This window comes from Anas acuta, chromosome 1 (genome assembly GCF_963932015.1).
Source record: "Anas acuta chromosome 1, bAnaAcu1.1, whole genome shotgun sequence".
Classification (NCBI taxonomy): domain Eukaryota; kingdom Metazoa; phylum Chordata; class Aves; order Anseriformes; family Anatidae; genus Anas; species Anas acuta.
In genome coordinates, this window is record NC_088979.1 from 139,804,179 (window position 1) to 139,819,018 (window position 14,840).

At 42.0% G+C, this 14,840-nt stretch overlaps 1 protein-coding gene across 1 annotated transcript; it reads left to right on the forward strand.

Moving 5' to 3' along the window:
- Positions 1-9,156, forward strand: LOC137844103 (aldo-keto reductase family 1 member B1-like). The gene is made up of 10 exons (XM_068660084.1): positions 1-161; positions 416-583; positions 1,042-1,158; positions 2,393-2,470; positions 2,843-2,965; positions 6,252-6,358; positions 6,522-6,603; positions 7,136-7,219; positions 7,690-7,772; positions 8,515-9,156. Exons 1-10 carry the CDS (start codon positions 96-98, stop codon positions 8,555-8,557), a joined length of 951 nt encoding a protein of 316 aa, XP_068516185.1. The 5' UTR covers positions 1-95; the 3' UTR covers positions 8,558-9,156.
- The last annotated feature ends 5,684 nt before the right edge of the window (positions 9,157-14,840 follow it).

A 14,840-nucleotide genomic window follows, 5' to 3' on the forward strand; every position in this document is an offset into this window, starting at 1 on the left:
CCCTCCCTCCCTCCCTCCCTCCCTCCCTGCGCTCCGGGGCGGGCCGGGCGCTATTAAAGCGGCGTGAGAGAGGCTCCGGCGGTGTGTGTGGGGCCATGGCGACCTACGTGCAGCTGAACACGGGAGCCAAGATGCCCATCGTGGGGCTGGGCACATGGAAGGTGAGCGGGGGGGGGGTCCGGCCCGGGCGGCGGCGCGGGGAAGGGGGAGGCCGCGGGGGCGCGGGGCCGCTGCCCGGCCTGCGGGCGGCCTGCGCGGAGATCGGCTTTTTTGGGGGTTGTTTCTCGTTCGTGTTTTTTATTTTTTTTTTAAGTGTGTTTTCGGTGGGGTGGCTCTCTAAATTTTGGTCTTAACGGGCACGAGGCCTGCGGTGTGTTTGGGTGGGCGCTGCTCAGGCGCTGTCGTTCCCCTTCAGTCCCCGCCAGGGAAGGTGGCAGCTGCGGTGATGGCCGCTATCGACGCTGGGTACCGCCACCTGGACTGCGCCTTCGTGTACCAGAACGAGAGCGAGGTTGGGGACGGCATCCAGAAGAAGATCAAGGAAGGGGCTGTGAAGCGAGAGGAGCTCTTCGTGGTCAGCAAGGTAGGGGCCTGGGGGTGTACGAGCCCCGGGGAGAATGGTGTTCTTGTGGTAACCCCAGGTCCAAGCTTCTTCTGTTGTCCCCACCTGCACAGAGAACTAGGTGGGATATGTGCTGAGTACAGAGTGATGCTTTGAGCTTTTCCCAGCACTAAGCTTTGCTGTTGTCTCTTGTGCACCACCTGACCCTGTTGTGGGTAGCTTTTAAATAATGTCTTAATTGGTCGAGGCTGCTTCTGCTGCCTGCAGTGCTCCCCTTCAGCTCTGTGTGCTGCCACTGCATCCACTGGCCTTGCTATCGGGGGCTATTCCTGCCCACAGAGCAAGTCTTCTTTGAAGAGAAATAAGATAACCTAATTTCACACTCTCTTCCAAAAGAGAGATCTCTCCTGATTGAGACAGAAGTGTTCCAGGAACTTTAGCCCAGCAGCTCACAGTGTGCCTTGGCTTTCTGTCTGCAGCTGTGGTGCACGTTTCATGAAAAACATCTGGTGAAGGGAGCCTGCCAGAAGACTCTTGCTGACCTGAAACTGGATTACCTGGATCTCTACCTCATCCACTGGCCCCTTGGGTTTAAGGTACAGTAACGTGCTTGGCTTTCTGTTATAGCTGGCAGTTTTGAAGAGTTACACAGTCTTACAGCCCAACAATGTCTCCATCTGAGAAAGATAATCATGTGCCTGCACATGAGTCAGGCTGTTGATTCCTGCTTCTGAGATTCTTGCTTGCACAGCACCCTCTCTTTTGATTGTAGAAGAGGTAGACCTAGTAGTAGGGGCAGGTTTCCCTGCCGCAAGTATAAATTATGCAGCTCTCCTTCTTATTACTACCTCTGTGTTGTATCTTACAAATCCAGAGTATGGTCAACAATGACTTGGTTCCTGCTTTGTGTGAAGGAGGGTGGTACTCTGCTGTCTGACAGATCATTTTTTTTTCCTCTGTGTTTCAGACTCAGAGAATATTTTTCTACTTCTGCCTGTAATCACTGCATCCTGAATATTAATATTAAATTGAGTTGACCTTTGCTGTAGGAGCCTTAGTGTTCCACAGACTTTACATTCTAAAAGGTTGAATCTTTTTAGTTCCTAACTTTAATGTGCTACATACAAAGGAGTTGATGTCTGCTTGAAAATGTGTAAGCTTAGTCTCTTACAGCCTGAACAAAATCTGTGCCCTACCTGTTGCTTCTGAGGTAACTGTTCTTTGTGCTTTTCATAGTATCTGTATCTTTAAAATTAGATTAACGTGAACAGAATTGTCAAAGTGAAGATGTGTTGTAGTATAGTAAGGTATCCCTAGAAAACACCTGCTTGTGGAAGTTCATAAATCATAGCCAGCCCTAACTGGGACGCAGACTGTTGCAACTTTCCCTCTGCCAGCAACTGAAACAATGAGGCTCCCTGTGAAAGACCTCTCAGCAGATATGGTCCTCACAGACTGATGCTCCTAGGTCCTAAGTGGGTCCTTACTACAAAAATGCACAGCTCTTATGTGAGCATAACAGTGTATCTTATTAAAATGCATAACACAGGAAGCAAACTTGTAAGCTGGAAATAATTCTACAAGAGAATTGACCTGTTTCACATATGTATTGTGGTGACCCAACAGACTTTGCTGTGTCCAGTGAAGTAGTTGTCTTTGTGAGATGACTGCTGACAAAAGTGCCACAAACCCATGTGAAGGTAAAAGAAAAGACTGAAGAATGTAGATAATGAATATTAGTATTTTTTGCACTATGTTTGTGATACCATGGTCTTCAACTGGTGTTAACCTTTACAACAGAGAATGTTTCAAGTGTTTTCTCACTGACAGGCAGGAGAGGACCTGTTTCCAACAGATGACAAAGGCATGTCAATACCCAGCAACACTGATATTCTACATACGTGGGAGGTAAGTCTGCCCACAGCAAGTCACGTCTTCTGTCCTCAGCAGTTTCTTCTGTGTCTTCACTACCTTCAGCAGTCTAAACTGTCTCATGTACACAGAACTACTTGAAAGGACTCACTGGTACAATGGTGGATATTTAAATGTTGATTTTTGTTTCCAAGTCATCATGAATTCCTGCAATTTCAAAGAATGAATCTTTGGGCTTTGAGATTGGAGATGTGGGATAAATATACCAGTGCTTTGTTTGTCTCAAGACAAACTCTGCAGATCTAAACACTCCTTCTCTTTGTGAAAAGGACAAAATAAGCCATGTTAGGAAAAATGTGTACAGACCCTTTCATACATATCAGATGCTGATTTGGCTCTTTCCATTAGGCCATGGAAGAGCTGGTGGATGCTGGTCTGGTAAAAGCCATTGGAATCTCCAATTTCAACCATGAACAGATAGAAAGAATCTTGAACAAGCCAGGATTGAAATACAAGCCTGCCAACAACCAGGTAAGCAGCTCAGTGACCCAAGATAAATGCTTTTATTTCTGTTTTTCAAGGATTACTAAAATCTATTTGTGGGTTAAGGTTGGAGTTTCTGCACTACTGCTTGGAAGTCTGGCAAGGAGCAGCTCCAGAATATCTTATTTTGGAGGGGGGAAAAAAATCCCCTGAGCTTAAATCTGCATTTCAGTTGAGTAAAACCCAAGATATGTACAAAAGCTTGGTAGAGAATTGAATGATTTTCCAACTCTCTGTGGAGAAGCCAGATCCTGTTGTTGACTTGAGACTAAAGGAACTGAACAGGGAATGCTTTATGGACTGCTTACAGATTTGAGGAGGGTTGGGAGGAAATGGATTTGGAAGGTAGGCTGTGAAGTAAAATTGTCCAGGTGTATTGGCAACATGTAAATAAAATCTTAGGAAAACTCAGACTGCAGAAGACTCCAGGATATAGTGTATATAGTATACAGGATATAGTACAGTTCAGAGCAACATCAGCTGTGACACTTGATCAGGTTACCCTGGGCTTTATCCAGTCAGTTCTTGAAAACCTGCAAGGCTGGATACTGCGCAGCCTCTTGAGGCAGTGTGCTCCACTGCCTGACACCCCCCCTTGGTAGGATGAGGGGCGTGGAGGGAGTTTTCTTGTATCTGGTCTCAACCTGTCTTGTTTCAATTTGTGCATGCTGTCTGTTTTCCTCTCACCATGCACCACTGAAGAGCTTGGCTTGACTTCTGATGACCTTCTTGTAGGTATTGGAAAACTTACTAGGAGCCCAGAAGCCTTCCTTCTCCAGGCTGAACAAGCCTAATTCCCTCAACCAGCCCTAATACAGCAGGTGCTCTGGCCCTCAGCCATCTTGCTGTCCCTCTGCTGAATTTATGACAGTTTCTCAATCTTCTGAGAGGACTGGGAAGGGGGCAACATGGGCACTGTATTCTGAAGGTGGTCTGACATGCTGAGTAGAAGGGGGTGATCACTTCCCATGACCTACTGGCTGTGTTCCTGTTGCCAGGGATCACTACTGGCTTGCTTGTAGCTCAGCCTGCCATGGCTTCTAGGTCCTTCCTAGCAGAGCTGCTCCTCAGGCAGTCAGGCTGCAGCCTGTGTCATTGCTGGGGCCTCTTTCTTCCAAGGTGCAGGGCTTTGCATGCAGCTTTCTTGAGTCTTGTAAGGTTTATGTAGGACTTCTCCCACTACCTGAGTAGGTCCCTCTGAAGCGGCAGCCCACCCTTGAGTGTTTTCTCTGGTCCACTTCTCCACTGGTCAGTTTGGCATCACCTGCAAACATGACAAGGTCATAGCCTGTCAAGTTGTTGAGGAAGACAGGTCCTGTGATAGATACCTGTGTTTATCCAGTCTTGTCCTAAACTGCTCTGGTTATTGTGGGACTGCAGTAAGTTCTCAATACTGAATTACAAGAACTGGCTAACTTACTGTGATAGCTTGAGCATATGTACTAAAAAGGGATCTTAACACCTGTCTTCAGAAAGCTAATGGGAGTGTTCCCTGCAAGTCTGTCCAGTGTCAAACAAGCCTTCTGACAGCTGCAAAATTCGTAATTCTGGACTAACTTCATATTCAGTCCAATCTGCTTTTAGGAAACTTAGAAGTCTTATCAGACCTACCACACCTTGTTGCCAAAGAACTTCTCACTGTAGTTGGCAACTACTCCTCTGTCACTTGTATAGGGGATGTTGACCTTATGTCTTTTCCACACTGCTAAGTTTTCTCACCAATGGGTGTTGGTGGCTGTCCTTCAATACTTACTGCATCTGAAGAAACAGTTGCAAGTCTGAAACTCTTGTCTTGTGAACTCTTACCAGTTAGCCTAATATAAGATCATAGTGCTTCCTGCAAACCGTTTCTCTCTGATTAGTTGGTATTACTGGACTCTAAATGAAATGTCTACAATGTCATTCTTGTTCTTAACTATGGATGCAGTCAGTATGCAAATTGGTTTATTTCATGGTGAGATACCAGTTTGGCAAGGCAGTAATTACATTATGATAATATTGCTAATTAGTTCATGAAGGAGATCTGAGTCAAGTATTTGATCATTGTCAGTGTGTATTGCAATATCTTAAAATACTTATTTAAATGTATCAGAGGCTTTTCACCATGGCCCAAACATATCACTAGATAATGCAACTCAGGAGTTTTTCAACTTGAGTTCAGGTGGGCAGGTAAGGATGACTTTGCCTCACTTGCACAGTCTGAATCTTACCTATTGAATAGTGGAGAAAATACCCAACTTGGCTAAATGCTCTGTTATTCTGAGTAGTATTGAAGCAAAATAAATGTATAATTTGCCTAAAAACTGAGCTGTGCCCTGTTGCATCTAATATTTCAACATGCTTCAGAAGAGAAGCAGCCATGCAAGCTTCTGATAACAGCAGGCAGCCAGAACCATAAATAAAGCAGTCAAGGGTGTAATCTAATCCCATGATTTACGCTGTTGCTCCACCTGCCAATGACATGTTTCTTTGAAAGCTTGAATGACAGTGTAGTCAAAAAAGGTTTTTGAGTTTGCCTGCTAAAAGAAAAGTACTGCTCCCTGGTGTGAAATTATCCTCGAAGTCCATCTATGTAAAGCAGCAAAACTTCATGGTAATTCAGTGCTGCCAGATATTTGGATAATGTCTGTTCTGTACTACATATCAGTGTATTAACTTGCCAGAACACAGATCTGGTGCACTAAGAAGTCTGTAGATAGTCTTCTGGAAACTAATGGTAAGCACAAATGCATTTCTAAAAGTTATATAATGCAGAGTAATCTGAAGATCTAGAATCTGTAGCAATTAGTAGCTACTTTCAATATTTGCAGACTGGGAATATTCTGCATGCTTATTGACATAAAGCAGATAAAAAGGAATGAAACAATACCTGTATTGAGGCAGTATGGAATCTGTAAAAACCTAATACTTTTACAACATTTAATTAGGTAAGAGGACTTTGTACTCTATTGGTCTGCTATCCCATTGTTATGACTTTATGGTACTTCTGCACGTGTGTCATTGAACTGAGATGAACTCCACTTCAGGAGTTAATAAGATGATAATTCATGTTAGAAATAATATGGATCAGGAAAGTTTTAAGAAAATGGTGTTACAGTTCATGGACACCTGCACTTGCAAGCAGAAGGGGAATGGGGATATACAGAAACAAATGCCGCATAATATCATGTGGACTATAAATCACAATAAAAATTAACACTTCGTTGGATTTTAAAAAATAATGAAACATGAAAGTAGCTGTGCCACTGTCAGTTTCTGTACTTTTGTGTTTCAGATCGAATGCCATCCATACCTGACCCAGGAGAAGCTGATCAAGTACTGCCAATCCAAAGGGATTGCTGTGACTGCATACAGTCCCCTTGGCTCTCCTGACAGGCCATGGTAAGACTCACTGCCATTTTGCAAGGGAGCTGGCAGGGATTATGCTTGAAGCATTGAGACTCCAAGTGCTCCATTAATTATTCATCAAGATACAGATTCCTGTTGCTGGGTTGGCTCTTTCTATGGAGGTTTCTTGCCACTGGTCTTTCTTTCCTCTGTGTAGGGCTAAACCAGAGGATCCTTCCCTTCTGGATGACCCCAAGATTAAAGAGATTGCAGCCAAGCACAACAAAACGCCAGCACAGGTAGGTGGGTGCTGGACAGGGGGTACTGCTTCCTGTAACACAGGATTTGTTGTTCTTTAGAACAGCTAATGACAAACAATGTAAAATGAAGAGCTTGACTCCTCATTCACTGAGCTGCAGTGTTTATAGCAGTGCAGCTCATTTATTGCGTGGTCTGAAATGCTTTCTTGAAAGGGTTATTTGACTATCAAGAAGAAACATTTTCTTGACCCATCTTCAAATGTTTGTCTTCTCATCTTAAGCCAGTGCAGAGAAATGAACACTTGTGTAGACTACCTATGTTTAGGTAGGAAGGAAACAAACCTTGTATCATAAGACTGGAAGGGCTACCACAGGGCTCCACTGCTCTATTTGCACTTCAGAAGGCACTGCTGAGACTTAGGTACAATTTGAAATGCAGCTCTGCTGTGAGTGGCTAGTTCTGCTGAATTGTACAGTTTACAGCTTCTACTTTCTTACAGAACAAAAGCTGTTCTCCCTGACTCAGTGGTATGCTCTGACTTCTTTCTGACTCGGTGGTCTCTTCCTGCAGGTTCTCATTCGGTTCCACATCCAGAGAAACGTGATTGTGATTCCTAAGTCCATCACCCCCCAGCGCATTGTGGAGAACTTCAAGGTGGGTGATTACAAGTGTCCAGGATGCAGGGATGGCATCCTTTCCCTCTGTGGAGCAAGTGGTCCTTTCTCAGACTTCCAAAGTAATCTTCAGATGAGGACTAGACCTTTTCTCACATTACCTATAATGAGGGCTAAGCTAAAGCTGAAACTGGAGACACAATGAACAGATGCATCCTTTACAAATAGTGTTGTAGAATGCCTCCATCCTCTAAATGCTCAAGAAGCTTCTTGGAACAGCTGGCACATAAAAGCCTCCAACTTCTGAACTTTCAAATGCTTCCTTCCCTCCTTCTCCCACTGCTAGTGGAGTCTTGGAAATCCAAAGGTGCTTTTTTCCTCTTCCTCCTTCTTGAAGCCACCATTTCTTCTCACTAGCACCCCTCCAATGTGGACTTGTGCTTTAATTCTATGAGTCTTGCTTAGTCTGATTTGTTCAAAGAGGTGATTTCCAGCTGTTTCTCTTGTTAGGTGTTTGACTTTGAGCTGACTAAAGAAGAGATGACAACCATTCTCAGCTTTAATAGAAACTGGAGAGCCTGTGCAATGAGCACGTAAGTGATATTTTTAAACTGATAAGTTGTCACAGTTTTGTGTACTAGACCTGTTTAAGGTTCAGGATACTCAAACTCAATTTCCAAAGAGTTCAGCTTCAAAATATTTTTTCACAGTAAAATTTCAGATGTTCATATCATGAACCAAACTATGATGATCATAAAGCAAACTTGATGTTCATCTTGAGTTCAGTCTGCAAGAAGGCTTTTGTAGCTGGAATTCCGAGAGAAGGATTCTTGTTCATAATCTTCATTTTGTCTATATTGGAGATAGGAGTATGAGGCAGACTCAATTCATGATCAACTTTGCTTGTGGAATTTCATTTTATCTTTACTAACTTTTATGTATGTTATAAAAAGGCACTATGATCTTAATGGTTTACTGGAGAAGTGGGTGAACGTTCAAGAAGTAATGTTGAGGATTTGCAACTTAAAAGCCTGAAGCTAGATATGAAGTCTTTTTGAAAGACTGCAAAAAAGATTCTCTAGGCAGTAGACAGTAAAACCTTGAATTAGTGATCTGTGAAGTGCCTAGGTCCCACAGCCTGAAATGCTCAGCCTGAACAACAGGAAGATACTTGAGAATCTTTGTTTACAAATGAAACACATCACCAAAGAAAACAGAAGTCTGAAACTGACTCTGTTTATACAGTTCAGTTCCTCCTCTGATTCTCTGCAGGGAGTACAGCTGCATGTAGTATTTCTCAGCTGTTAGAATAATGTTCTCCTCGATTTCTTTCAGGTGCAAAACCCACAAGGACTACCCTTTCAATGCAGAGTATTGAAGATAGTTTCCTGCCTCTCCCCAGACTTCTCAGATATGCTTCTGCTGTTGCCTTTGAGTTGTCTATCTAGCTTTCTCACTGCATCAACCCTCTTTTTTGCCCACGAAGACGCAGTGTGTGTACCCAGTGACTTTGGGTGTGCTTTTTGTTGTTTTTGTTTTGTTTTTCTTTTGAGGAAGGACATGCTAAAAAATTTCTGAAGAGCACACTGTGTGGACTACAGTAGAGTGTCTTTGCCAAGCTGCATGTCTGGAATTGGTAAGCAAGAAACATTGAGAGAGTTTGAGCTACTAGTCACTTACTTTGGAATATTGTGAATTGTAGCTAGTGACACTTGTCTCGATCTTGTCTGGAAGGACCAGGATATGACAGATTTTTGCATAACTAGGTTGAGGTCAGATTTTCTAATTACTTCTGGATTTGATTTTTCTTTTTTTGTAACACTCCATGCTCTTTTCCTCTAATTGGAAGTACCAATTGATTTTTTTTAAGTATAGCAGTTGCTACGTGGGTAGCTCTTCAAAAAGTGTATAAGTCCTGGTTTCTTGGTGATATAAAAGCTGGGTTTGCTTATAATAAAATATAGTTTCATTACTGTGTGTAATGAGAAGGTTATTTCAGCAATGCTCTTAATGGCAGCATAGAGTAGCTGTATTATATTGGCTGTCTGGTTACACAAATGCAAGTAAAATTACTGTCCCCCCTAGAAATCCCTATAGCTGATGTTAGCTTCTCACACATAGCCAGCAGGTTATCTATTGAATTCATGCTACTGCCTGTGGAATGCGTGAGTGTTAGGCATTAGTGTGTATCAATGGCCACAGGTTCACCTTTGGCCATTGAGTAGCCTACTTGAGCCTCTTTAAATACTGCTCTTACAGTATGCCTGACAGTTAATATACTGATGTTTAAATCAATCTTTATTTTACGAAACTGGCAGTATATTTGGTCTAGTAGAAAACTCATTCCTTAAAACTCGTTCCTTTAAAGACATGAAGCCTACACAGAATCCTATGGGATGTTTTAAGTAAACAATAGAAAACATGCACCTTCCAGGCAGGCAGCACGTGATGCAGGAAAGACTTCTGTGCTTGTACAAGCAACAGCTGCAAATAACACAAAATGGACTTCTAAAAAACTCCTGCATCACGAGCTGGCAGATCAAAAGCTTACTACAGTGTTTTGGGAGCACAGAAGTAAGCTTATGGCCACATTTTGACACAAGATATCCTTTGCTTTATTTGTTCTCACAACACATGCTGGTAACGATTCTCAAGTTGTTGCCTTCTGAGAGCTGCTTAAGTCTATTCACAACAGGCATTTAGACAGATGTAAAAATGGTGGCTAGTGTTGGGGTGATTTTCTTGGGTGTTCTCACAAATTTCTTTCCAAGGTCTGACTTGACTTGGAGTATGAAGGAGGGTGTGTAGTCCTGACAGGAAGAGCGTTCTTTCTGAAGGGATGAAAGAAGGAGATAACAGAACTGTTAAGGCATGATTACCCCTAAGCAGTGAGCTTAAGGTATGCTATGTAGTTATGGAACCAGAATCCTACCTTCAGGCAAACTCTGGCTTGAAAGGCGAAGCAATAAAACATTACTGCCCAGTGAATGCAGCTGTTCTCAGAGTATTACTCTAAGTCAGCTTGTTTTCTGGTTCTGACAAAAAAAAAAAGGTACTGAGGAGTCATGCTAATTTAAAACTTGCCTTTCTGATGAATTGAAATAGCCATTATATTGGGGGAAGGGGGTGAACACCATTTTTGTTATCCTCAAATGCTTTTTAAAATCTTTCCAGTATAGCTGATGCCAGACTTTGTGCAATACACGTTTGGTCAGAACAATTTACAGCAGGCTCAACAGACAAGATTGCATTAACTTAAGATGCAGCAGTGAGGGGAGAGAATCAGAGTCTGACTCCAAGCAATGTTCTCCTCCAGTGCTGATTCTTCTAACATAAATTGATTATAATTACTTTAAAGTCTGGTCTTAAAGGTAAACACAGAAAGTTTCAGCTCCAAAAGTGGTTCTGTATATTTATAATGCGGTAAATAAAAGCCCAGAGGCATCAAGAAAAAGCAGACCAGCTAATGGGCTTAGATTAGTCTGAGCTGTGACAGAAAACTGTTTGCGGCATTGTTGACTTGCTTGGAAATAACATCTTTGTGCCAAGTGTTCCAGCAAGGAGTTATATTGCGGATAAGGGACTCCAAAATAGCACATCAGGCTCTGTTCATTTCCTCTGTTTTCATTTCACTGTAACTTTATGGAAGTTTGTGCCTGGAATTTTTCCATTCTCAGAGTAGGAATTTTTCCATTCTCTGAGTAGGAATTTTACTGGAGAAGGCTTTCAGACAGACTGCCCTGTAGCAGAGGGAAGACCAGCAAGCTCTCTGAGAGGAGTGGTATTGTAACAGGCTCTCTCTGTATTTTTCTGGATGACCTAAGGGGGAAGAATTTGGAAAGGGTCATTCTGGGACACAAGGCAGTGCTTAACCAACAGAGGACTTGAATGCTTGGTGAAATATGAGTGGGAATAGAGGAAAAACAAATATCTGAGGGAAGAAATGATGCCTAAGCTTGAACAGAAAGCTGGCTGTTGACAGAGGATGAAGAAGGGAGTGAGAGATCAATAAGGCTTTTTTGAATTTAATTTTTTTTAATTTTTAACTTTCTATAATCTTTCCATAAATTATATTTGGCCTTGAAGAATTAAACAAGGCTGAAATGGGAAGAACCAGCCTTCTAGACTACAGCCAAGTCTTCATTTAATTTAAATCCCATGCTTGGGCTACTCTCTACATACCAGGGTAGAGATTTGCTTTCATCTTCTAAAAGGTAAAGTGGAATGATCAAAGACTATGATATCCGGAGCCTAGCATTCCTGCTAACTGAGTTCTTCCTGCTATAACTGTTCACAGCATTTGTTTTTCTATTGTGACTTGACAGATCTCTGGATTTCTGATCAAAGAAACTTTTAAGGACAAATACAATCTTGTAGCTCTTACAATGACATGTTTTTTTTTGTTCTTTCTCAATTTAAGAACTTGTAGTTCAGCTCCACCTTGTTGACATTCTTAACTAGATTTTCTCATGACACCACTGCAACAGCTAGTGTGGTACTGTAGGACCCCTAGGAAGGGAAGTCCAGCTGGCTCACAGGAAAAATTAAGAACAAGATATGATCAGTCCTAATATGATCAATCCTAGGACCTGTGGAATTAGTATTTGCACTCAAAATTCATGAGTTTTTTTCAGTTGCGCTCTTGCTACTTGAAATACTAGACCAGTGGATCTTTTTTTCATGTTAAAAGATTTTCTCGGAGAGAATAGATGTATTTCAGTAGTAGCCAAGAGCAGTGGTGAACTGGCTTATCAGGGAAAGGGGTACCTTTTCAAAACCCAAGTTTTGTTTGGGTGGCAGAGGAGAATACAAGAAGCTGCCATCAGTATCAGACTTGTTTGAGATGGGATACCACCAACTGTCTTACAGGTACAGTATGTTTCAGCATGCAGTTAATGTGGCTTTGGGAGAAAATGGCTTCTGATACTGGAACACAAGCCAGGCTGGTTGAAACCACTCTGTATATAATGCTCTGTAACTTAGTCTTTGCTTCCCTCTGGGGAAGACAAGGCTCTTTCTGCTGTTCCTGCGACTGACACAAGTGCATATTGTAAGGCTTGTGCAGAGCTGTGACAACTGGGCCACAGGAAACTCCTCAGGATATTCCTTGTATTCACCAAGGTGAAGGTATTAGTGGAAAACGGAGGTCTTCGAGGCACAGAACAGTTGACTTGGGACAAATAACTTTCTCTTTAATCACTTAATCCCTAGTTTAGCAACTGTAAACTGTGAGCTATTTGTAACACACCAGACATACCTGGCCTTGTCCTTAGTCACTTAAAAAGTATAGAGCTGAGCCTTTTGAAGGCCCTGCCAGAATTTAAATGGAGAAGCCACTCAATACTCTTTCACAGGTCACATTGCTCTCACATTTTAATTTGTTAAAGTGCATGGCATTGGGACCATTAGTACAAACACTTGCAGGACTACATTTTGCTCAAATACTTCAGAAAGTCTTCAGAAAATCTAGACTGCATATTCAGCTTAATGTAAGTTTTCTTAACTGATTGTTTCCTTAACTGCATGTCAAGTAAAACAGTTTATTCTGCTAGAATAAGCCTGACTACAGCTGATAGCTGTTCATAAAAACAGCTGAACTAGATCAGATTAAATAACTACCAACTGCAGCATCCTATCCAACTGTCACCAAAATAAGTTTTCTAAGGTGAGTGAATAGAGTGTTATAGTGGTGTTTGAATAGTCTGACTGCAGTTTAAGGTATTTAATTTTTAACAGCCATCAATTAACTTCCTTTTTCAGTTACCTTGTGAGTCTTACACTCCAAGGGAATAATTCTTCACTTCTGTGAAGAATTGGTGTCTTATTTGTCTGGGAGTTGTCTACTGCAAGATTCATGTAATGCTCCCAACTTATATGGTGGAGGAGATAGCAGCTGGTCTATCTCCTTTTACATTTTCCGAGCTGCTCCAGACTTTGTAATGTTCTGTCATAGTTCCTTGTGTTGGTATCTGATCAAGGAGAGTCTCAGCCTACTTAACTGCTACCTGTGGAAATTATTCCTGTGCTATTGATCATCCTATTAAGTCTTCTATAAATCTTTTTGAGAGGGAAGTATGGACTAGAACTTGTGCAGGACTGAATGCAAAAAAGTTCATAGTGGAACAGATCTGCCTTAATGTTTCCTCACATTCTGGTTGCTTTTGAATGATACTGAGTTCAATATAAATTGTGGAAAAGCTTGGAATTATACTACACGGAGAATGTTCTTAATTTTACCTGTTGTTCCTTAGCTATGTTACCATGTTGTTCCTCTAAAGCAGGGGAATAATGTTGTTTTTTTCACCCAGCCCCTCTGGAACTGTTAATGAAGGGCTGACTATACTGGAACAGATGAACCACACAATAAAAGCTCAAGTCATGGGACAGCATGTTGTGATACAAAGGCAAAATGCTAAGCTATTGTCCATTCATTGGGTTCAGTGTGGTGCTACGGATAACCTCACTGCTGACTCGGAAAGATCTGAAGGTTTGCTTTAAGAGCACAGTCACATAGCTGATGAAAACTGATAATGATTTGGGATAATGTAACCTTCTTGCTGTAGTTCCAACAAAGTGGGTGACTGTGCTGCTGAGGAAGTAGGCACATGGGAAGAAAAGCTGCTAGTCCTTCAAAGAACTGCTCAAGGATCTTACTCAATTTCTTTCCTTTCCTGTCAATTGAATTTACAATAGCTGTAAAAGAATCCTGAGTCTTTCCTTGCCTGTCACGGCAATTTTTATTTTTTCCACAAGCAGATTCTACGTAAAGCAAAGGCTGAACTTTGTAAAAACAGAAGAGAACAGAATTTTGGAATCCTTAAAACTGAATACAGGGTGATCGTGCTTAGTGGTTTCCTCTCTACAGATCTCTTTAATTAGAGCAATGCCCTGCTGACACCTGTTGAGGTAAGGGAACTGGTGAAGCAATGAAAGTGTGCTTCTCAAGCAGCTTACAGCAGGCTTGCTCCTGTTGGCTGCTGTGAGGCAGCAGTAGTCTAACAGAAGGCTATCTTGTCTTTAAGTTGTATAGATGCAGCTGTGCTGCAAAATAGAAGATACTTTATTGCCTCATAACAGATACCACCCAATTTTTCTCCTACCTCTGGTAAAGTCTCTGCAGCTGGAAAAAAAAACACAAACTATTGTCTGTAAAAACAAATGAACAATCTCTGGCTTCTAGCTTGTTTTGAATTTTTTACTATTATATGGCTGCTGTGATCATGTAGTCCAACTTCCTGCCTACTGCAGTCTATAAACATCCTGTAAATAACTTTGATAGTTGTGATTAAGTTGGAATGTTGTTAGAAAACTCCTCTGAAGCAGAGTATGTTTCAAGATAGCTGTGCACCCCAGCCTTGAGTGAGCATTGCTCTTCCTGCTGTGGATTGACAGCTTGACTGCTGCTTCAGAAAAGGTCCAGCTCTCCTCTAGGAGTATTTCTGACAGAAACAAGGCCACAGTTCAATCCCAGGAAGCACAGCCTGTTCCATGCAGCTTACTTTCTAACTGAGGTTATGATGATGTACTATAACTGACCTTTTCAGTGTAGGAAATTAGGGCAAAAAAAAAAAAAGCCTGTTACAAGCACCTTTCTGTCCATACCACTGCACTAAACTGTCTGTTCTGACAGTTTTTGACAGAATTGCTTTCCCAGTTCTAGG